This window comes from Brassica oleracea, chromosome C3 (assembly GCF_000695525.1).
Source record: "Brassica oleracea var. oleracea cultivar TO1000 chromosome C3, BOL, whole genome shotgun sequence".
Classification (NCBI taxonomy): Eukaryota; Viridiplantae; Streptophyta; class Magnoliopsida; order Brassicales; family Brassicaceae; genus Brassica; species Brassica oleracea.
Genome location: NC_027750.1, coordinates 11,890,713 through 11,914,507, shown reverse-complemented (window position 1 = coordinate 11,914,507; position 23,795 = coordinate 11,890,713). Strand labels below are relative to the sequence as shown.

General features: G+C 37.1%; 4 protein-coding genes across 6 annotated transcripts; 1 reads left to right on the top strand and 3 right to left on the bottom strand.

The window, feature by feature from the left end:
* Positions 1-34: 34 nt before the first annotated feature.
* LOC106335519 (actin-1-like) lies at positions 35-2,402 on the bottom strand. 2 transcript variants are annotated; one of them, XM_013774061.1, is made up of 5 exons: positions 2,308-2,402; positions 1,884-1,955; positions 1,416-1,809; positions 363-976; positions 35-269 (listed from the first exon to the last, which is right to left on the bottom strand). In XM_013774061.1, the coding sequence occupies exons 2-5, from the start codon at positions 1,941-1,943 to the stop codon at positions 204-206; spliced, it is 1,134 nt and encodes a 377-aa protein (XP_013629515.1). In that variant the 5' UTR covers positions 1,944-1,955; positions 2,308-2,402; the 3' UTR covers positions 35-203. The 2 variants fall into 2 exon arrangements, with proteins under 2 accessions (XP_013629515.1, XP_013629514.1); XM_013774060.1 differs by lacking the exon at positions 2,308-2,402 and adding an exon at positions 2,267-2,296.
* A 5,861-nt stretch (positions 2,403-8,263) lies between these two features.
* Positions 8,264-9,462, top strand: LOC106331698 (60S ribosomal protein L36-2-like). 2 transcript variants are annotated; one of them, XM_013770098.1, is made up of 4 exons: positions 8,264-8,348; positions 8,428-8,537; positions 8,935-9,134; positions 9,242-9,462. In XM_013770098.1, exons 2-4 carry the CDS (start codon positions 8,436-8,438, stop codon positions 9,276-9,278), a joined length of 339 nt encoding a protein of 112 aa, XP_013625552.1. In that variant the 5' UTR covers positions 8,264-8,348; positions 8,428-8,435; the 3' UTR covers positions 9,279-9,462. The 2 variants fall into 2 exon arrangements, with proteins under 2 accessions (XP_013625552.1, XP_013625553.1); XM_013770099.1 differs by having other exon boundaries at positions 8,315-8,348; positions 8,418-8,537.
* Positions 9,463-17,113: 7,651 nt separating this feature from the next.
* LOC106329883 lies at positions 17,114-18,844 on the bottom strand. The gene has a single exon (XM_013768492.1). The coding sequence runs from the start codon at positions 18,842-18,844 to the stop codon at positions 17,114-17,116; it is 1,731 nt and encodes a 576-aa protein (XP_013623946.1).
* A 2,356-nt stretch (positions 18,845-21,200) lies between these two features.
* On the bottom strand, positions 21,201-22,917 carry LOC106333262 (dof zinc finger protein DOF2.4-like). The gene is made up of 2 exons (XM_013771729.1): positions 22,707-22,917; positions 21,201-22,402 (listed from the first exon to the last, which is right to left on the bottom strand). Exons 1-2 carry the CDS (start codon positions 22,755-22,757, stop codon positions 21,572-21,574), a joined length of 882 nt encoding a protein of 293 aa, XP_013627183.1. The 5' UTR covers positions 22,758-22,917; the 3' UTR covers positions 21,201-21,571.
* Positions 22,918-23,795: the final 878 nt, after the last annotated feature.

The following is a 23,795-nucleotide window of genomic DNA, read 5'->3' as shown; positions in this document are numbered from 1 at the left end:
CAGAGATAGCTTGAAACACATTGCTATGTAATAATCAAAGAGAAAGAGATATTATTATTCACTCAAAAAGACAGTTGAAACTAAATAAGAATAAGAAAATAAATCCTTGAAAATGTCTTTGGCCGAAGTTTCAAAATATAAAAGAACAAAAAAAACAAAGAGCAGCATACCACTTATTTTCAGAAAAATGATGAACTTTGAACTTAGAAGCACTTCCTGTGAACAATGGATGGGCCTGACTCATCATACTCTGCCTTTGCGATCCACATCTGCACACATTAAGACAAAACATCTTGATTTAGTTAAGCTGCAGGGTAGCTAGAGACTGATAAGGAATCAACTTAAATGGTTTAGGTGTGTACCTGCTGGAAGGTACTGAGTGAGGCCAAGATGGACCCTCCAATCCAGACAGAGTATTTCCTCTCAGGAGGAGCAACAACTTTGACCTTCATGCTGCTTGGAGCCAAAGCAGTGATCTCCTTACTCATTCTATCAGCAATCCCAGGGAACATTGTGGTTCCACCACTAAGCACAATGTTACCATACAAGTCCTTTCTGATATCGACATCACACTTCATTATGGAGTTATAGGTTGTTTCATGGATACCTGGATTCTCCATACCAATCATAGACGGTTGGTAAAGAACCTCAGGACAACGGAACCGTTCAGCACCGATGGTGATCACTTGTCCATCAGGCATCTCGTAGTTCTTCTCAACAGATGAGCTAGTTTTGGAAGTCTCTAGCTCCTGCTCGTAGTCAAGAGCGATGTAGCAGAGCTTTTCCTTTATGTCTCTAACGATTTCACGCTCTGCTGTGGTGGTGAAAGAGTAGCCACGCTCGGTTAGGATCTTCATAAACGCGTCCGTGAGGTCACGGCCCGCGAGATCAAGACGTAGGATGGCATGTGGAAGTGCATAACCCTCGTAGATAGGAACCGTGTGGCTCACGCCATCTCCAGAGTCGAGCACGATGCCTGAAACACATATACCATAATCAGACAAAAGCTGTATACTCTACACTCTATATAACGTAAGCCGATTTCAACCAAACTGAACCAAACCAAACGGTTTGGTTTCAGTTTTGAGTTCGGTTTAGTTTGAAAAGCTTCTGAAACTATTTCGGTTCGGTTCTCAGTTCGTTAAGTTTTCAAAAAATAAAAATAATAAATAGCCGAATTATCCAAAATTAACCAAAATAACCGAACCGAACTAACCGGAAGTAACCAAAAACATCTGAGTTTTAAAAAAATTTAAAACCAAAATTAATCGAAGCCCAAACCAAACCGATTTTTTTTGGTATTGTGGCCAAAGCGAACTAACCAAAATAAAAATACCCGACCCGAATAAACCAAAATAACTGAAATAGGGCTAGTACAAAGCTTTCAAGCTTTATAGCATTAGGACTACACTCACCGGTTGTACGACCACTGGCGTAAAGGGAAAGCACAGCCTGAATAGCAACATACATAGCGGGAGCATTGAAAGTCTCAAACATAATCTGAGTCATTTTCTCACGGTTAGCTTTCGGGTTAAGAGGAGCTTCAGTGAGTAGAATAGGATGCTCCTCAGGTGCAACACGAAGCTCGTTGTAGAAAGTGTGATGCCAAATCTTCTCCATGTCGTCCCAGTTGTTGACAATACCGTGCTCAATAGGGTACTTGAGAGTTAAAATACCACGTTTGGATTGAGCTTCGTCGCCAACGTAAGCATCCTTTTGTCCCATACCAACCATCACTCCGGTGTGACGTGGACGACCCACGATGCTGGGAAACACAGCTCGTGGTGCATCATCACCAGCAAAACCAGCCTAAGTCAATAACAGAGACATGATCTCAGACAGAAACTAAATGATAAATTGTTCCATGGGAACAAGAAACATACCTTAACCATTCCGGTTCCATTGTCGCAGACAAGAGGTTGAATGTCTTCACCGTCAGCCATTTTGCTACCTTTCTGCAAAACAAAAGGATATGATTTTTTATAAAAAAATCTTGAAAACATATTTTTTTATTACCAACGACAATATGGAGATCAGTCTGGTAATGATTATGTCTATTAATAGAATTAAGTCATTAACTATGTACAAAGAACAATCTTAGATCGAGAATCTCTTAAACAATTTCCAAAATATTATTTAAAATTCAGAAAAAACATGGGTGATTGAACAAATATGACAATATGATAAACACAGATCGAAGATGAGATCATGGTGGATTGAGTGTAGAATTGAATTGAGGCAAATATGAAATCCAAACAAAACGTACAATTGGGTATTCGAATGCACAATGAAGAATCTAAACATTACCTGAAACCGAGAGAAAAGTAAAAAACTGGAGAAAGGGGAGGAAGTAGAAGAAGAAGGAGAATAATAGAGAAACAAAACGGGTCCAAAGGCTTCGAATTCGGCTCACCTCGTATTCCACTTCTAAAATTTATTTGAAACTGTTTAAAAGGAAAAAAAATATTTGAAATTACCCTTTTACTCTCTACTTAGATAACCGGGTTGCAGGTCGGTTAATCTGTGATTTTTTTTTAACAAGGCTTCTAATTCAGTTTGGTTCGGTTTAAGTTTAGATTGTATGTTTTCATTTTTTTAGTCATACGCTTTTAGTATATATATATATACTTAATTTTATATTCAACTTCTCACTTTTTATTCAAAATATTTATAATGATGATGTACATGGCTCAAGATCATATAAAACACCATGTAGTAGGCAATTTGAATGGACAAAATGATTTGATATTCACTTAAAATGCATATCAAACTTTGTCTTTTATTGTTTCATGAATTAATAAAAGATGCATCTAATAAATAAAAATATATTTATATTTAATAATACAAGTAGTAATTTTAAATATATAATAAATAAATTAGATATAATAAATTCAGTGTAAGAAACTATATTCTGAAAATTAATATAACATTATATATAATTAGTTAATCCGATAACAAGATCTACTTGGTGTTTAAAAATAATAATATATACAAGACAAAGAAATCTATATTTCTGAGTAGTAACTACCCCTATTAAGTTTGTATGATATCTAACTATATATATAATAAATAGATTATTCTTTCTTTGCACTGTTAAAAACAGTAATTTTAAGAAAATGTATTAAAAAGTACAACAAAATTCAAAAAGAAAAACAAAAAGAGAAATAATATATGTTTTCTTTGTTAATAAATCAAACACAAAGTTAAGAAAATTTATTCTATTTACTATCAATGTTAAATTAGAAAAAAAATTGAAAACAAAGTAAAATAATAATATTTTCATGATTTTGTTTTCTAAAAAATGAAATAAATCTATGTTCTGTAAACAAATGGACCACATGTCACTACTACAATCTAATAAAAAGCGTGTTAATAATATAATTTAAGGTTATTGTATCCGGATAAATATCGAAAAATGTTACATATTGAATTTTTAAAAATCAACCGTAACTCCAAAACCAATATAAAATTAAATAATTAGATGACATCAATTAAACAAACAGATTAAAATATTTACACCGCAAAAAGAAAAACATTAGATAGCTTCATTATAATCATCACAACAAGCTTATTGAGAAGTTTAATTTAATTCCAAGTTTAACATAAAAATATAAAAAAATAACCATAAAATAATGATTACAGCTTAATACAAAACTAATCTCTTCAAATATAAACAAAGAAAAAAACAAATGTTAAACAATTTTTTTTAATAAATACAATTTTTCGCGCGAAGCTTGGATTAACCCCTAGTAAAAAAGGAAATACTAACAGCTTTTCTGATTAATATTCCACACCACGTTGGATCTATAAACATCCATCAACCATTTGTGCTTCTTCCTCTTTTCTCATCATCTTCTCTCTCCCAAGAACAAGAGTTTTTTTTTTGTTTCTTTCTGGTCCGACTTGTGTAGATTTCTAGGTATGTCAGAGATCTCAAGGCTGATGCAAGAAGAAGTGACGTTAGGTGAGGTTTCAGACACGAGAGAAGGCGAATTTTCGGACGACAAACTAGTGTTAGATACATGTCGGAAAAGGAAGAGATCAGATGAAAAAGAAGAAGAAGTTGTGCAGAAAGATAAAGACGTATATAAAACACCGACTTGTCCGGAGAATAGAATCCCTGAGGTCAGAGAATGCCCACCGGCGCCGATGAAAGGAGGTAAGAAATATTCGGTGATGCACAGAGGTAAAACAAAGTCGTGCCGGAGAAGCTTGAGTTTCCCGCTGGAATATACCGTCAGCTCGATTATAACGGATTTGTAGTGGACAATAATTAAAAGAGAGATATTAACATTAGTTTTTATGATTTTATTATGGCCATTTTTAGATCAGGTTTGGAATATGATCTGAACGTCTTTTTCGCATATAGACAAAAAAATACTTGATTAAATTGGTATTTTGTTTTTAAGAATTCTTGATTCTTGAATATAGTTTTCTCTTTCGAGATGGTGATGATTTTTCCATTTTTAGTTTTCTATTTTTGATGTTGACGATTTTTTAATGTATGTTAATTATTTCTTTAAGATAGTTTACAACCATCTAATTGATCAAGTTACTTGGGATGTACGAAGTGGCTTTAGCTTTAATTTTCATCTACAGCCTTGAATATTACCAATCATGATTTATCTTGGTTTTTAAAACTACAACAAAAAAACTAAAGTTACAGCAAAAACACACAAAAAATGATTGTAAAAATTTTATTTTCTAAAGCTCCATATTTTTAGATGTATGAAATTTAAAGCTACATTCATTAAAGGTAAATAAAAAAATCTTACAGAAGTAAATTTTCAACAGTTACAGTCCAACAAATCATCATATTTTGTTTTTAAGAGTTCTTAATTCTTTTTTTAAGAGTTCTTGAGTATAGATTTCTGCTTCCAGATGATGATTATTTTTCCTTCAATTTTTTTTCTTCCTTCTCGTATTTGCCGTTTTTCAAAAAATATATGTATGTTGTGTTTTTCTTTTGTATATTTACAAGTTTTTTTTCTTTTTTTAACAACCATCTAATTGCTCAAATATGTTTTGCATTATATACTAAGACTCAAATTACTCGTATGACATTTCAACGTAAGTGAAGTGTACATTCAGCTAGCTAGCATTAGTTAACCATGGAACAAAACCAGTGGCCTTGTGTTACCGTAAGCTACATTACATATTTGCTGACAGTATACACTCGCAATGAACGAAGATGATATTGTTAAGTTAAAGTTATGCCAAAGAAAGAGAGAAGCAATCAAAAGTGGAAAAAGGTGAGAGAAGCATGAAGAAGACATGACAAGAAAAGAGATTGTTTATAGAATTTTATGAACGTTTTAAGAGGTTCAGGCCTTACTTAAGTTGCTTCGAATACTATGAAGTTGGAACATCCAATGCTAACTTTATCAGCAAAAGCCTACGGCGTGAACACTCAACCGTCTTATGCCTTAAGCTTCTTATTTTTTCTTATGGATCTTGAAAATCTCTTTTGTTTAATATATTCTTTTTAGGTTCGTTTCTATCTTTTTGTTACCGTTTCCTTTCGTCTCTGTGTTACTCTCTTTCTTTTATGTAGCTTTCGGTTTTGTTGGCCTGTCACCTCATTTGTTAATTAATTGACCATTTATTAACTTGATTGGAGCTTGAATGAAACGTAATGGTCATTTTTTTATTAACGGAAAAGGAAAAGGAGATGGGTAAGAGATCTATAATCCGCACTTTGCCTAGTCGAAAATTAAATCAAGATCACATTATAAGCTTATACCTAAATATCTATCACTGACTTAGAGGACGAGTTTGGTTGGGTTTGTTGAGCGCTATTAAACACTTGTGGATACGTGTTGTCCTGTCTATGCTGGAATATAGGATCAGTTCTTGCCCAGCCCGGATTTAGAGGGCGGTCCTTGAGCGGGCTTATCTCTGTGTCTCAGAGGAAAGTATTGGTTCAAGCAACCGTATGAAACAACTTCATGTTAGCGTCGTGTCCCTCAATCTCCGGTTATCCGGTCTCTCCGTATGCCTATCTCGTTTGTGCTCTTTCTCCCGACTCTTCAAGTGTTGTATCGATCCTTGTTGCCATGTTCGCTCTAAGGCAGAACGGTTTCAGATTCGATTGTCTTTTGATTACATGTTTTTTAAACTTTGTTGCCATGTAATCAATCATAGAGGTCTTATAGTTTGTGTCAATATCTTGTAAACCTCAAATGTTCATTTTCATAATGATATTTACCTTTTAGCAAAAAAAAAAAATATCTATCACCATAAATTTCACACGGACTAATATTATAAGTTATAGTTTGTTTGTTCTTCTTTAACAAGATTTCTTAATCCAATTCTAGATTAATCATAAGATGTTTGAACACATTATATCAATCCCATAATAGATAGAAGATGGTTTTGAAAACCCAAACTTCTAATAAATAGCAAAATTTAGGGTAGAATTGCATGTAGAAAAAGAATGTGATATAAGTAGGTTGACATTGATACTGGCTATATGATCAGCTGGTTTGTATAATTGATACTGAGAAAACCCTTGTTTTGTTTCTCTCTCAATGTTGGTTATTGTTTTTTGTTTTTAAAGAAATTCTATTATTCATTTCAATTTTTTACAAAGGTGGGGAAAGCCCAAAAAAAGATCTACCAGACCCGACATATCGCCAACCGCCCAACTACCAAACCTATCTTAACTCGTTACCCAGCAACACGCTGCTACTACTTCAAAAATCAAAGAACAAGAACCATGTTGCAAGCAATGAATTCTGTCCCGGAGGAATAATCTGTTTACGGGTCAGAGGATCCAATCTGAGTCTCACTGTCTGCTGAATTTCTCCAATAAGAGTACATGGAGGCTTCTCCACTGCTGAGTGGATTCTCTTGTTTATTTCCTTCCAAACCAAATACACTACAGACTGAAAAATGAGTCTAACCATCATGGTCACGTTGCTATCTCTCGATGGAGCAACCAACCACCTCAATACATCCTCAAAACCACGCGGGGGGGAGGGGGGGGGAGTTGAGATGTAATCGAGATACAAAAAATGTCCAGGCCTGATTGCTATACGCACAATCGAAGAACAAATGCTGACGATTCTCTTGATTCCCGGCGCATAGCACACAGTTAGATGGTACCGTCAAGCTCCATCTCAAAAGCCTATCCCTCGTAACCATTATGTCTCTTGCTGCAACCCAGGTAATGAAGGCATGCTTCGGTATTCTCACTGAGAACCACACTGCCTTATGCCCAGAACACTTCTACTGGATAAGGATGCAAGACTCTCCACGTTTCGCTTGCTGAGAAAACACCTGTACCCCTCTCAGGCTCCGGGTACCACGCGTACTTATCATCCACTTCAGAGCTAATAATCTCGTGTGCATTAGGTAGATGGTTATTGCTTTTTGATTGCACATAACCAACGTTGTCTTTGTCGTTTACTATCTAACTTATAATGCATTATGTATATCGCACTTTTAGCTAGATAATATAGATGTACATATTGTATATATGTTCACAGAGAAATATGAATGTTCGCGGAAATAAATATTTGTAAATTTTAAATATAATGTAAGTATCTAACATATTTATATTTTAATTATCATTTTTAATTTTTAAAACTAAATTTATGTTGTCTTATATATTTTCTCTACAATTAATTGTAATATAATTAAGATTGTTTTCATAATTATTTATATAATATTATATGTATAATAGGAATATTATCCATATTATAATATATGTTTTTAGAAAAATGATTTTCACTGAAAAAAATTACATTCATTCAAAATAATAAAAATATTTTAGTTCATCATAATGATTTTTAATTTCGAATATATAAAATATTAACCCAAACATTTTTAAGAAATAAATATAATTTATAAATAATTTAAAATAATAATTTAAAATATATTTTACAGTTTATAAATTTATAAATGATAAAAATGAATTAATGAAACATTAAATACTCTTTAAACAATTTCTTGAAATTAGTTATCATAAATAGAGTTTATAATATTGCATAGATTGTTTGAAAACTGATATTAATTTTTTGAGTTAGATTTTATTTTAAAATCTGATAAAAATAATTAAAAATTAAAATCTCAACTAATCAAGTTATAACAATTTCAAAATAGTTTATCTATAAGCTACACGTAATCACTCATCTTAGCATTTAGCTAATACAGAGCCCAAAAAATAAAATAAACAGAAGGGCCCATACAAACAACTGACTCTATTAGGGCTTGTGTATAGCCTAAATAATATTTAGCTAATGGGCCCAAGTAAATCCTAGGGTTTTCCGTTTGTATATAAAAAAGACTTTTTATCTGAAGTGATCGTTGTTTTTGCAGCGGCTGGAGGTCGATCTGAGAAGAAGGTAGCCTCTCTTTCTCCTTTGTTACTACCTATGTAACGACTCGAAACTGATCTGTGAATCGTTTTTGAGCTCATTGCAGAGAAAACAATGGCTGCACCACAAGTGAAGACTGGTTTGTTCGTTGGTCTGAACAAAGGACACGTCGTCACCAGACGCGAGTTGGCTCCTCGTCCTAACTCTCGCAAAGGGGTAATTAATCTCAAACAGTTGTGTTTGTCTGAAAGATTTGCTTAGTTACGGTTCGATTATTTCATGTTTGGTCTTCTTACAGAAATGAGCTGAGATCTTAATTTAATTCTTGAGCCATTCATGTCATAGTTTAGAGCTTGAATCTACACCTTGTCTTAGTTAGAGTTTGAGTTTTTAGACAAATAGGTGCGTCTTTCCTAAAGATTACTTGGTTAGGGCTTTTGTCGGTTCGATAATTTTATGTTTTGTCTTCTTACTGTAATGAGCTTTGAGCTTACTTTGATTCTTGAACTTCGAAGAATGTTGAAATCTACATCTTTTCTTGTTCGTGTGGGTTCTGAGCTGAGAAATGCTGTTTGTTTTTGACATAATTGTTTTGGATTGTTGCGTATTGTAGAAAACGAGCAAGAGGACGTTGTTCATCAGGTCACTGATCAGAGAAGTTGCTGGATTTGCTCCCTACGAGAAGAGAATCACTGAGCTTCTCAAGGTTGGTAAAGACAAGAGGGCCCTTAAGGTTGCTAAGAGGAAGTTGGGTACCCACAAGAGAGCCAAGAGGAAGAGAGAGGAGATGTCTAGTGTTCTCCGCAAGATGAGGTATATGATTTTTTATTTTGACCTGTCTTTTTATTACTCTCAGGATGTTATTTTGCTTTGAAAGAGTGTTTCTAGAGCCTTGCTGAGTTTTGTTTTTTGTCTTGCAGGTCTGGTGGAGGTGCTACTACTGAGAAGAAGAAGTAAACACTTTATTCTTCTGTGTTATGTGAGCTTTGTTATGTTTGGAACTCAAAGTTTTGGTTCGCTCTTGCAAATCAGCTTTATGCTCTAAAAACCATTTTGTGTTTGTGTTTTGTTAGGAATATCGATCAAACGTTGTTTCGCTCTGTTCCGTTTTCTCATTAACCTTCTCAAACTTCCTACTTTTCCCTCTTGAGCCATTATTCTAATTAGTCTTGATAATCGTTGCCCGATAACAACCAATACTTCCTTACTCTACTCATGACAGTGTAAGCCCAAATAGATGAACCATGTCTTATTATAACCAAATTCATATAAGACTATTTTCAACTATGCTGTCTGCTCAAACTTTATACTAAAATTTAATATATTTTTGGAACGGTCTAAAAAATAATATATTATACAAATTAATAGCCAAATTTCAAGAACATGAAACATCAAAGACAAATTAAAGAGTAATTGCGTCTGGTGAAAAATTAGTAAAGAATGAAGATTCCAAATCAATAATAACTTAGATTATATTAGATGAAAAAATGAATTTTTGAAGTGTTTTGTTTCTGAAAATGATGAAAACAAAGCAAATTAAATTTAACCTAGATTTTTAAAATGACTAAATGAGAATCATTTCCTTCAAATTTATTTTTGATCTTTGTTTTTAAGGTTTTTTTATCCGACCAATAACTACACGACCTATTTTTGTCTATGGACAAAATATGCCTTTAACCTATTTGAATTTGTATCATATAAGGAACTGTCCATTGTGTTTTGGATGTGGACTACAAATAGATAATTTGCCCATTTAACATCCCTAGTTGCATAATCAAATGTTATTTATTGTGTCTTAGAGCATTTCCAACCCAACTGCATAATTTATTCCATATTTGGAGTAAATTATGCAGTTGGGTTGGAGATGCTCTTACGAATGTGAAAACCCGGCTGATGTCGACTCACATGTCCAAAGTTAGTTAATATACGTTTCTCTTTATAAGTAAATTAATAGCCATCAAGAAATTTCAACACATGCTTCTACAATTACTTTAACCATCGAAATTTTCCCATCATATGCTTTTGTTTTCAGAAAAAAGAATCTGAAAGAGTAATTGTAAATGCAAAAGATGTGAAGAAAAACCAATTGTGAAATTATACACAAATCAATGTTTTTTAGTTATGGTCACATGACTCACATGGAAGTGAGTTATTATGCACATGCTGTAAAGTGAAAGCTGGTATATCATAATATGCTGGTCATCGTTTATATGCCTAGACTTTCGCAGAAATAAATACATGGATGTGCCTACATATGTGTATATGTATATGCACACAAATACATATACTATCATATCAAGTGACAAGATCTAGCTTGGATTTCTGAGCCACATGCTACATTTCTTCTGTTGGGGATTCCTTATATATACTACTCCTTCTCTTTTATTATAAGTGTAGTTTTAGGTTTCAACACACGGATTAAGGAAACAATTAATTTTATACATTTTATATAAAAAACACTATTACCTATACACCTAACCATATTTCAACCAATAGAAAAATAAATTTTGCATAAAATTTATAAATTTTGCATTGAAAATCGAAAACAACACTTATTTTGTAACGAAAAAAATTCTCTAAAACGACACTTAATATGAAACGGATGGAGTAATATTTTTCTTTACAAGTTACAAAATCCTGTATATTTGATTTTATACTCACTCAAATTGTTTTTTATTATGAAGCATTTGTAATGACAGTCACAATCATTTAAGTGGAAAACTGAGTTGCACCCCAAGTTCGAGTAATCCGATATGGCAGCTCTAGGAACCGATTTATCAATAATTCTGGCCACTCAGTGTTCAAAAACAAACATTAATATTCAGTTAATTCAAAGTAGATGTTAAATGTTTAGCAACAAAAAAGTAGGATGTTAATACGAGAAAATAAACAACTTTTAATACCATGACCAATTCGACGATTATCGTGTTTAGTAACTATTAGAATCAAGATAGCTAAATTATGGGAGATGTGGCATGATTTTACTGCGACTTAGCTTTTTAGGTTTGAATGTGCTTTATTTGTTCCATATTGGTGAGAAGTCTTGGTATTTGCAAAAGCAGACAATCATCTAATTTTGATTCTTTTCTTCACTGTGAACCAATCCCTCCTCTTCTTAGGAACCAAATGTTTATATTCGATTTTGCTTTTAGATTGGTTTACGAAACTGAATGTCTTAATTTGTTCTGTGAATATAATGGGGTTGATTGGCGAGTGCTTTAGAAGTGCTGTAAGATCTCTCTACAGGCTAAATTATTTATACAGCCCAAAAATTTTCCAATCATGCTTTGTAAAGATTTTTTAAAGCTACAGATTTTTCTTTCCTTTTTATTTATTTTTAGCTGTGGAAAGCCAATAATCTAGAGCACTTATTTTTTGTTTAGAAAATTTATATTTAAGTCTTTGAATCTTTTTAAACCTACAGCTAATATTCTACAGCAAAATTATCTACAGTCACAGCAAAAAAAATCTACAGATTTATTTTTAAAGCAAAAATATAAAGTTACAGCTCCTTCCAATCATCCCCAATGCTTTAGTGCTAATATACTTCTTATAATTGAAGTAGTCAGTAAATCTTATTTAAATTGCTGATTTCACTTAATAGGATAAAGTAAAATGTATGAAAATCATAAAACAATAAAAAACTAAAGAGAATTTTACCCCATAAGACACTTTTTCGGTTATCAATTACTGATGGGGACACATTTGATATTAAACACACATTAGCTATGAGAAAAGACACAAAAACCCCTAAGACTAATCAGACTACGGTTTCTCTTCGTGTTTCAATCACAAAAGGAGTCACACTCACAACCTGTCTCACACGTGTGAATTTTAGATCTCAGACTCACCCTTTTCTATTCTCATCTTTCTCTTCTAGCCACCGGAACCCTAGATCTCTGACTCCTAGCATTCGTGTTCATCGGCTCCGTGTTCGAGACTTCTGGGTTTGACTTCGAGACTTCTGGGTTTGAGACTTCGAGACTTCGAGACTTCGAGTCTCCGAGACTCCGTCATATCACCTCCGTGTTCCTCGGCTCTCCGACATGCAAGGTTAGTTGTCCTCTTAAATCTTCTCCAGATTTCGTAGACCTATTCCTAAAACCTTTTGATTTCCGATTTCTCTTCTTGTATACGACTTTATCCAATGAACATTTTTTTTGTCGATTTTCGAAATCCTAGATATGTTCTCCTTCCTTTCATCTTATATTCATACTTTACTTTTGTTAGCATTGTTAGGAGACAATGAACCCGACAATGAACCCGGCAACCGTCTTCCTCAGAGGCTGTTTGCGACCGATAGATTCCCCATTCGTCTCCTCAACATTTACTCCAAACCAGACATGCTCGCATTCGTCCATGATGTTCTCCGCGACACTTCTGAATTCCAGACGATTAGAGATTCTTGTTTTGGGAAGTTGTTTGACCTGCCGGCACGTCAATGCCCTGTCTCTTGTAAACTGATTCACTCTTTACTCTCTCGACAGCTGCTAGTTGATGATCCACACACCCTCTGGACCACCTTTTCAGGTCAACCTTTGCGATTCGGCCTTCAAGAATTTGGCACCATCACTGGTCTACCTTGCGGTGCCTTTCCTGTTGGCCATCTCCCACCTAAAAACAAGCGGAATCAAGCATCGAAGGATAAGATCTGGAAGAAGCTTATTGGTAAACATGAACTCACAACTTGTGCTGATATATGACACATGCTCGAGACAGAGACGAATATGGATGAGTGGAGGAAGGTTCGTTTGGCGTTAATCTTGATTGTAGATGGTGTTCTTATCGCTTACCAACAAACTCCCCGACCCACGCTCAAATATGTTCAAATGGTTGACAATCTGGAAACTTTTTTCCAATTCCCTTGGGGCAGAGAGTCCTTTTGCAAGACACTTGCTTGCATGAAACCTCAACAAGGAGAAGATCCTAGCTCCCTTGTTCGGGGTCTTAAGCAAGAAACGCTACACCTAAAGGGGGTCCCACTTGTCCTACAGTTGGTCGCGGTTCGGGCTATTCCAAAGCTTCTGTCAATAATCCCAGCTCCCCGCAGCTCTCTCACAATCATGGAACTCGAAGAAGACCATCTCCTGGACCACCCCTCGATCAACATCAACGACGTACTAACAATTGAAGCTGAGGAAAATGTGAGTCCCCAAGATTACTCTTTTTGTTGTTCTGTCTCTCCCTCTCATTTAGTAACAACAAAAGTGTCATATTTGGTATTTTCAGCTTTCCGTGACACCAATCATACCAATCGAGAGACAAGCAGATCCTGGATGGGGAGTGTGGCCAGACATAGTCAACGATGAAAGACTAGCTTATATGGAGGAACTCATAGCTGACAAACGACCTTTCAAAAAGTGGATGTGGCCAGGGGGAGATACTTCTTTGCCTCTTATCCCTCCTCCAACTGTCGAAGAGAAACCAGTCCACAAGAAAGCCCTCAAACCGAAACACACTGGAAAGAACAAGCCTCTACAGCCAAACCGCAGTACCAGGAAAACATCAACAACCCGGAAGCAGAGACGCATCAGCAACTACTTTGTCCGTAATGGGTCTACGTCAAACAAGTCCTACGAGGAGCTTTTGGAGATTATCACCGAGCTTTCTAGCCAAGTTACAGCTGTTCAAGCTGAGCAAAAGAGGTTGCTCGAGATGATTGAAAAACTTAAACAACGTCCTCACACCAAACGCTCACCTATCACCTCTCTGCTACCTCGTATGAAGAAGTTCAAAAAGAGACGCCGTCAGAAAAGTCAATCTCATTCAGCTCTTGAGCCCACCGATTCTCCACTCAACAACACGGTAACCATATTACCACCTCAATCTCAATTAACATTGTCGCAAAATGTTACGCCATTAACATTGTCACAAAATGCCCATGTCTCAGATGTCAAGTCCTCTCCATCACGAAGATGATACCTCGTGCCAGTCACCAATACTCAGCCAGTACGCTGCTCAACATCATCGCTCAAATGTAGACAACATACAAGACAGCGAACCGCTTACACAGAAATCACCTGACCACATCTCACCCATCCATAAATCACCTGACCACATCTCACCCATCCATAAATCACCTGACCCCAGCTCACCCGTTCAGACTTCGCCGTCACCTGAACGTAAATACCCCATTCACATCTTCCCGTTTACTTCGCCGTCACTCCACGTCTCAGCTGTCCATACCTCACCGGTGCACACCACGCCAGAACTCCCCGTAGCGACCCCAACGACTTCACTGGCATGAAGGGGAGTGATTTATGATGCGAGTGATCACCCCAACACCCCTCCTTTCCACCACTTACTCTACCAGGGTCTTGAAAACTTTGAGCCTATCTATGACCAAACACCCGCTGATGATGGTCTGGAACTTCCTTTTACCCCTCAACCTCCTCTATCTCCTATCACATGTCCCCATTTAACACCTAACCCATCTCCAACCAAGAGTACCGACACTGGATCAGGTTTTCCTCAACACGCTACTTCCGTCAATGCTTTTACAGCTACCGCCTCATCAAGCCGCATTCCACACCACAACTCTCCTGTGGAAAACCACCAGGTAATCCACCCCTTAAGATGCTACCTTTACTACTCCATTAAAAGAAGACTTCATCAACTGAATAGCTGTTGTATTTAACAGGGAGGTCAAAACGAATCTGAAGTTATGGAACTAAGTGACTCTTCCTCTGCAAGGGAAGCTCTAACGCACACTCCTTCTGATGCGGAGATGCACTTAGCCAACGAACTCTTACGCTGTCCTTTGGTGCCATCGCAGAGATTGATATCTCCCCTTCCCTTGCAGATATGGGAGCTTTTCCATGACACGATTTCCTCAGCGAAGAACGTGTAAAAAATCCTCTACCTTTACATTTCTTATACCTTTTTCCACTAATTCTTTGAGTTTAATCTTGTATTTTCCACAGCTTCCACACCACGCCCTCGAAGTTCGACTTCTCTAACAAATTCTTACTAGAATTATCTGTACCAACACACTGGACTACCACCTACGTATGTGCACTCCTATACACACTTTCTTAATCTTGTAATTATTTCTTTGATTTCAACCTTGTAATTATTCCATTTGCTTGATACTCGATCCTCGGTTTTGTCTCATTTTTTCAGCATATTGAGATATTGATGTACATGCTAGTTGAGAGGCACGCCCAACTTCTCCAGGGAGAGAACCTCCTCTTTTCTACTCCGCATCTGACGTCCATTATTCAGCAAAAATGGAGAAAGTTCAAAGCCGCTAGGATAAAAGACACATTTCATTGGGATAAGCGCATCTCAGATTTCATCACTACTCCAGGGAAGAAATGGATGGAGGATGTTACGACTGTGTACACACCCATGATTTGGGCTGATCGTCACTGGGTTGGCCTTGCTATTAATCTCGACGTGGGACTTGTTGAAATATTGGACCCCAACCCAACTTTGTATTCGGATAGCAAGGTGGCGGAATTTATCGAACCAGTTACAACGTCTCTGCCATACCTCATCAAGCGGTTTGCTGATCCACAACTAACGCAGTTCCGCCATCTATCTCCTTTTGCTTGGAACCGAATACCAGATCTCTACAGCAACCAGCGTTCTGGTGATTGCGGGCCAGTTAGTGTAAAGTTTTTGGAGATGCACGCACATGGCGACCCTGAGCCTAACATGTCTTCTTTAACCGATGAAAACGTTGACGACCTCCGCAAGCAATACACCCTGGATGTCTACAAGACAATTGTCCTTCCTGCCTACCACCCACCACTCAACTAGATTGCTAGTTTCTCATAGCTACTCTATGTTTTATATTTCTCTGCTATTTTTTCTGATGTTAATCAACTAAGTTAGTCTTGGTGCTAGTGGCTTCTCCTCCTTCAATGGAGTGATTTTAAGCCCCTTTTGTAATATTCAACCATCTGTCGTCTTAGACTTCTTTTGGCCTCCTTCCTAGAGAAGGTCTTAATATGTATTCAGTACTCAAACGCTTATCTAGTAGGAGACTTCTATTCCCAAAACATATTTCATTGCTTTCTGTTATGTATGTTAGTTCATGATGTTATGTATGTTCAGCCATTGTTATGCTCATTTAATCTTTGCTTAGAAAGACTATGTCATCCACTAAACTAAGCTGACCACAAAACATGCATCCACAGAGACTCCAGCCACAACTCGGTTTATGGTTGAAAACATAAAACACACCGACACTTACCCCAGTTCACGCAGCAATTCAACACAACGCTCTGTCATTGTTATGAGATTCTAATCTCCTTTATAAACAGATAATAGTTTGCATGACCACAATCCCCCCCCCCCCATTTTTGTCAAATGTCACATTGCATCAACCACCTAATACTTATTTTGTTTAGACACAACAAATAATCGACTGCCACAAACGTAGATTGATCTAAAACTTATTTTTGTTTACACCCATAAATGGACGTTAAACGACTGCCACACTTGGCACAATAAATCAGTTCTCATACCAACATATGAAACTGAAACCAAAAGCCAACCTCATATTATTTTAAGGTCATAACACAAAAGGAAAACGTAAAATCAAGCACATTCACCACTAATGTTTCCCTTCACCAAACCAAAATTAGGATTCTCTTAAATCAAGAACCTCTCTTCACGCTTTTAACTCCCACCTATATGGGGTTAGTGCAGTTTGTCCTGTTGTGTCCTTCACACCTGCACCTTCCACACTTGTTTGGAACTAGTTTCTTCTTCTTAGGTACCTCCCACAATAACGTACTTTATCAATTGCAATCTACTCCTACAACAAACAACAATTCTTCTCTTTATCTAAACCACACTATAACACTTACCGAGAATTCTCCAGTAGAAGGAATCATGTTTTTCCTGCGGCGTCCTGCTGGTCTCTTTGTCAAAGGGGGTAGCAAAGAACACTCTCCCACATCCTCTGGAATGTCCACGTCTCGGGGATTAGCTTCAGGGTATATCACGCCAGCATATGTGTCTCTCCATGTTGTTGTCCTGTAACATTGACCAACCAAAGTTGTATGCGGCAGTCCTATTCCATCTGCTGCAATCATAGCATGTCCGCACGGAATTTTAATATTCTCAAAATACTTGCACGAACATTTCTTCTCATCGAGCATAACTTGATCCTTTGCTCCAAACTTCCCCACGGTAGAAGTGCACCAATTCGAGACAGAGTGAATTTTGCTCCCCTTAACCGTGGCCATATTACTCGTCATCTCTTTGTCCACCTCTATGCTTACAATACCTCGGTGCTTCTCTGCTTTCTTCCTCCTTGCACAAAACCATCGCGTCATCATCCGTTGAATGAACATAATTAGCTCTATTATAGTTCTGTTTCTTCCTTCCAACAAAGCTTTGTTCAACTGCTCTGCTATGTTGCTTGTCATAATATTATAGCGGTTACCTCTGAATTCTGCCCTTGACCAATGTGAAACTCCTATATTTCCCAAATAAACTCCGCATGCACTACTCGTTGCTCTGATCTTGCTGTATAACTCCTTGTACTCCTGAGGCCTATGTGCCATTGCTGCTGTAGTTACCAGTTTCGCTAGTTCTTTGCTTGAATAGCGAGAGTTCACATTACGGGCCAGATGCACGATGCACGCCCCGTGGTGAGCCATAGGATAAACTCGTGCCACAGCTGTCGCAATACTTGAAGCACGATCAGATACAATAGCCAGCTGCGGGGAGTCAGCTAAGATGCGTTCAACTTTTTGCAGGAACCAGGTCCACGCTTCATCGTTCTCTGCATCCACAACTTCAAAAGCCAGCGGGAAGATCTGGAAATTAGCATCCTGCCCAATAGCTGTCAGCAACACCCCTTTATATTTACCTCCTAAATGTGTTCCATCAATCACAAGCACATGCCTCAGCTTCTTAAACCCAGCTATAGACGCACCAAATGCTAGGAACAAATACAAAAAACGCTCATCACCATCATCATCTGCCTCTGTCTCAATGTCAGCAACAGTCCCCGGATTTGCTAGCTTCAACATGTATAAGTACTCAGGGAGTTTACTATAAGCATCCTCATCTGAACCTCTAATACCAATAACAGCTTTCTCTTTAGCTCTGTAGCACTTCATATAAGATGCAGTAATGCGAAGATCCTCCAGAACAAGCTTCTGCAACTCGCGAGGCACTGGACCTTTCCCCGGTTCACCAAACTTGGACCTGTAGACAGCAGCAATCACACGGGATGTGGCTTTGCTTTTGTATCCCATCCTTGACTCATAAGGACACAGATGATCAAGTTGAGCCTTCCGAATTTCATAATACCCACAGCCCCTCACCTCATGTGCTGTCACACGCCAATCACAATGTTCATCTGGACATTCCACAACAAACGAGTCGACCTTCGTTCTTGCCTGTTTGAAATGGAACTGATGTTTAATAGCATAAATAGCTAATGCTATCTGACAATCTTCTTTGCTGCCAAATACTTTCCCAACATATATCCTTCCATCATCTTCATCCACATCCATGTCAGGTATCTCAGCAGCATCATAGCTTGTATCATCAAACATTGGAGGAATGTCAAACTCTTCATCATCAATCTCTTCAAGCTTCCTCTAACGCGGTTTGCTACCAGAGCCCACACCAGTGGCTTCCGCACCATTCCCAAACCACGGGTTGCTCTCTTGAAAGTTCTCTGCTTTGGGAGATTTTCCACTGCTTGTTCCGCCAACTTCAACCATGTGATCGAATGCATTGTTTGTTTTGCACATGTAAGTTCGAGGTCCATCCTTCTTTGTCAAACCAGCAACAATTTCATCTGCATTGTAGACTACATCAACCGCATTGGAACCTCCAAAGTCCCCTTTTAGCAGTGGACTCCAAAACTCTTTGTCATAACCACGGGGTCTGATGTCCCTCTCATCCACATCTCCACTACAATCCACAGTTCCCCCTGAGCTTTGACTTCCGCTTCCTTGTTCAGATTCTCTCTTTTGCCTGCTTCGAGATTTTATTGTCTCTTCCACCTTCTCAACCGCCCGGACAAACTCTTCATCTTCAAGGTTAACAACATCTGCTTTTGAAACGCCTGTTGAAGCACATGCTTCTTTGGACACCCCACTACCGACGAAAGATTCTTTCCTTATTACCCTTGCAGGAGTCACAAAACCCATACCAGAATCATCTATGTGCTCACTCCCTTCCTGCTTTTCAACCTTCTCGAACTTAGCAAACAGGTTCATCGCTCCCCTCACCTTCATATGCTCCAGGAAATAATGTATACCACCATCACTAGTCAGCAAAACAGGCGGTGTTTTAATCCCTGTCGCTAGCTCGTAGCTCGTTGGTGGCCAATAACTGAGCGACACTTTGAAATCACCCTCTTGAACCCTGAACTCCTTCAGCATGTTCCCTTAAAGCTCAACCAAACTGATTCCCTCGTACAACGGCACAAGCCTCGCCATCTGCCTCTTGTCAATAACGAAATCCCAGCTCGCTCCTCCACCGCAATCCCACTCGCCGCAAATCACCATACATTGTTCCTCCATGATTAGAACCTGCAACAAGACAAGATGAACATCATGAGCTTACACATTCAGCTTAACTCGTAATAACTCAAAAAGTTCCTTGAATCTCACCAAAAAACGCCTTCGCTAATCTCTGACGTCGCTACAGCCGAAGACAAAAGGAAGAAACGAGCTGGTCATAAATGCACGTCGCCATCTTTATTGTTATTAAAGCAAAAACATCGTACACTACTCACAGCCGTTAGATCTCTTTAGGCACTTTTAAACTTGTGGCCCAGATTAAGACACACCTATCCATATACCAAACCTCTTTAGTGTCCACAATTGAGCTGAGTTAAAGTAACCTAACCACACAGAACACAACTAACTGGGTTTGAGGGCATAAAAGTAAGAAAAAAAACAGCTGCCCAATTAAAGTGTCCCAAAAGCCCAATGTATCTCTGGATGCTAAAACGACTCAAAATGTGGCTTATAAGGTAACCAACTCAAAACTAAAAGCATATGTTATCCACAAAAATCAATTGTTTTTGCTCAGTTACTTTTATTACGTTTTTACATTATCGTTTATAAATTAAAAATTGATGAATGGAAAAAAGTAACTAGTAAGTAGGACACTGGAACTAGGGAAGAAACTCTAGTGATGACCAAATCAGTAGACTTGAGAAAAATTTCTTCTAACATTTTTTTTTTTTGGGTAACTAGATTTCTTCTAAGTTCTAACATTTAACAGCGAAAAATGAATGACAAGCCGCACACATACTGACAAAAATAGCAAATATGTCGCCTAATGAGCTTTGCACACGCGTCCCAAAGCGCGTCAATCTGACACCTTAAGATAAAAATTCTCGTTCCGACATTGATTCTCTGCTTCTGTCCTTCTAAATGTTTCATCGTCACATGTAAGAAAATCCAGCCGTCATCTCAGTTCTATAGATTACATTTTCATCTAATTATTTAAAATCTTTTGAACAAAAGTATTTACAATCTAATACCCAAAACGAAAAAAAACACTCAGTAAATCTTTATAAATACAGGAATATTACAGTTAATCAAACATTGAAGCGCAATAAACTTTTTCTGAGATGTGGTTTTTGCTATTCTGGTTTAGAACAGAGGTTAAGCTGGAGATGTACAATTAGCTATGGTGAGAACTTTCGGAACCAACTCTGTAGTTATTATTTCAAGAATAGTTTCTGGCAGAATAGTTAAGTTCTATCATAATGATAGGAGGAGGTTGATTAGCTCGTTAAAAATTCATATTATATCATTTACCTATTTAGTTCATTGTCTTTTAATTATATTTTATTCAAAGTCGAGAGTGGAGAAGAGAGCAAACTAGGAAGAAACCTTTTGACCAGAAAAAACCTTTTGATCAAAGCGGTGTTTTGTTTTTGGGAGTTTCTGTAAAATTTAATGAATAACAACGCAAGTATATTAGCGAGAAATAAAACTGACTCATTCAACATACCATGATTTAAATAAGACTGACAGATATAGGTCCATCTAAGACACTGAGACTTGATGGTAGTAACTAGTAATCAAACTCGAAAGATAACAAAGGAACAACTTGGCAAAAAGAACAAAGGAACATACTCAAGACACACCCAATAACTTAAGCTACGTACCTAGAACCATAGATCGAGAACAAGGAAAATCTTAGACAACCTAAACTAAAGAAAAAACGTAAAACAAGACAAAATTAACCTAATAATTAGTAACTAGGGTTTTTCATCAATAAGTACCCTCTAGCTCTTTCTTTTTTGGCTGAACTTAACTAGATGAGCCAAAAGTAGAAAGATCAATCCAGGAAGAGCAATTACCATTGACATTAACCAATTTGTAAGGATTATCTTCAACTTTAACGGAAGAAAACTGCGACGCTAAAGCAGATGAGATCGACGTAGAAGTTGTCCTCGGCGATTCAAAAGGGTAAAACCCATTTGAAGATGGATCAACACAGCTCATAAGCGAGCCACCTGAAGTTCCCATGTGGACTGACCTCAAATCTTGACTCAGTCCTCCATAGTTCAATAAACTCATGTTGTTATCTGTTTTTGTATTATCTAAGAGATCTCCTAGATGGTGATTATAATTAGGATTCATTACCCTCCCTGGATATAAAATCTGGCTCAAGATGCTCTCATGGTTTCCTCCGTAGTTCGAGGAGAGAATGGCGCTGATTGTGGATGCATTCCCCGAGGCTGCCGAGGAGAAACTTGTGTTGTTGCTAGTGGCGGTGCTGTTGTTGTTGTTGCTACTGCTTTTAGTATGCCTGTTTCTCCGGCAGCCACCACCGACGGGAACGTTGCGGAGGGAACCGCCACGCGTCCAGTATCTCCGACAGCTTTTGCAGAAGTGGCGTGGCTGAGTGAGGCTGTAGTTGTTGAAGTAACAGAACTTGGTGTTGGTGGATTCGCATCTTGGACATTTCAGTGCCGCTTCTGGCATGGCTACGTTTGCTTGCCTTGCTCTGTCCACCATCGATCCTGGTCGGATCGAGCCGCTGCCTCCGCTACCATTGGACTGTGGCTGAGGAAAAAGACCATGACCCCCTGTATCTGAGGCTCCTGCGCCACCCTGGTTATGATTGCTCGGAGGAGCCTACAATAATATAACAAAAAAGTAAGAGATTATTGAAAGTGAACAAGCATATTCAAGAACATGCTAAGCAAGAAGAATATTTAAGATTACTACTCTTTTTATTTTGACTCAAAAAAAGGTTAACCATACTGATTCCTAATTAAGCAAGAAGATTTTTGTGTGTGGTTTATTTTGCTTGCTTTGAATTAAGAATTCTCTTGTTAGTTCGATTCGCAAATTACAACATGTAATTCATAAGCAATAATAATATTGTATCTCCTATTTAAGAAGGTTGTATATATGGATGGAATACTAAAGAACTTACTTGTTGCCAGTTGGATGAATCAAGATAAGCTTGGATGGAGGAGAAAACCATGGTTGTACTCGCCTTTTTTATTCTTCAAAATTCTTTGTATAGTTATATCTATTCTTTTCTTTTATCTTCTCTTTTTGTTTGTGGGAGATATAGGAACTAGATCTAGTAGAGGAATCAGATCAAGGATAAAAAGAAAGAAAATGAAGGAAGAGAGGAGAAGGTTGAGTGTGAGAATGAAGATGGTTAAAATTTAGAGTGGACGAGCCCTTATATAAACTTATGTACATATATGTGCATATATATATGTGTATACAATATTTTGTATGAGGATATAAGAAAATAATTTTTATATGTAATTATTAGGGTTTGTGTTCCAAATGGGGTGACGTTGTTCTTTTTGGTTTCTTGGTTTAGTTAGGATTTGAAATCTTATTAATAGTTTCACATATATGTATATAAGTATATTTTCTAGGTACATAAAAAGCTTTTCATTTTTTCTCTTGTAATCCACACATTTAGACCGAGATTTACAGATCAAAATCAGCATTGTCTGACTCGTGATTGTTTTATTGATATTTACTTTTCATATTATAAATACAAGTATTTTCTTCACAAAAGATTTCTGTAGAGTAGAATATCAAGTCAATTTAATAAACTTAGTATCATTTTGGATGCTTACGAAAATTGTTGTTATAACACTACAAGAAAACACAGTTTTAGCAAGGAAATTTAACGAGGAAAACTATTCCTCGTGAAATTACGATGACTTAACGATGAAATTGCGAGGAAATAAAGTTTCGTCGTAATGGCCTTGTAAAATACCGAGTAAAGCTTTTCCTCGTAAAATCGTCGTAAGTTAACGTGGTTTTTCCGAGAAAAATGTGTTTCGTCGCAAATTCGTCGTAATTTTAGCATGATTTTTACGAGGAAATAACTTACGAGGAAAGAACGAGAAATCCACCAACTTAACACGTTTTTTTTGCCACCAACCTAATTTTTCGTCGTAAATTCCTAGCAAAATTCAACTACCAGATTCGAAAATTTTCTATATATATGGAGGTTTGAACATAATTTTAAGCACACCAACAAGAAAAAAAA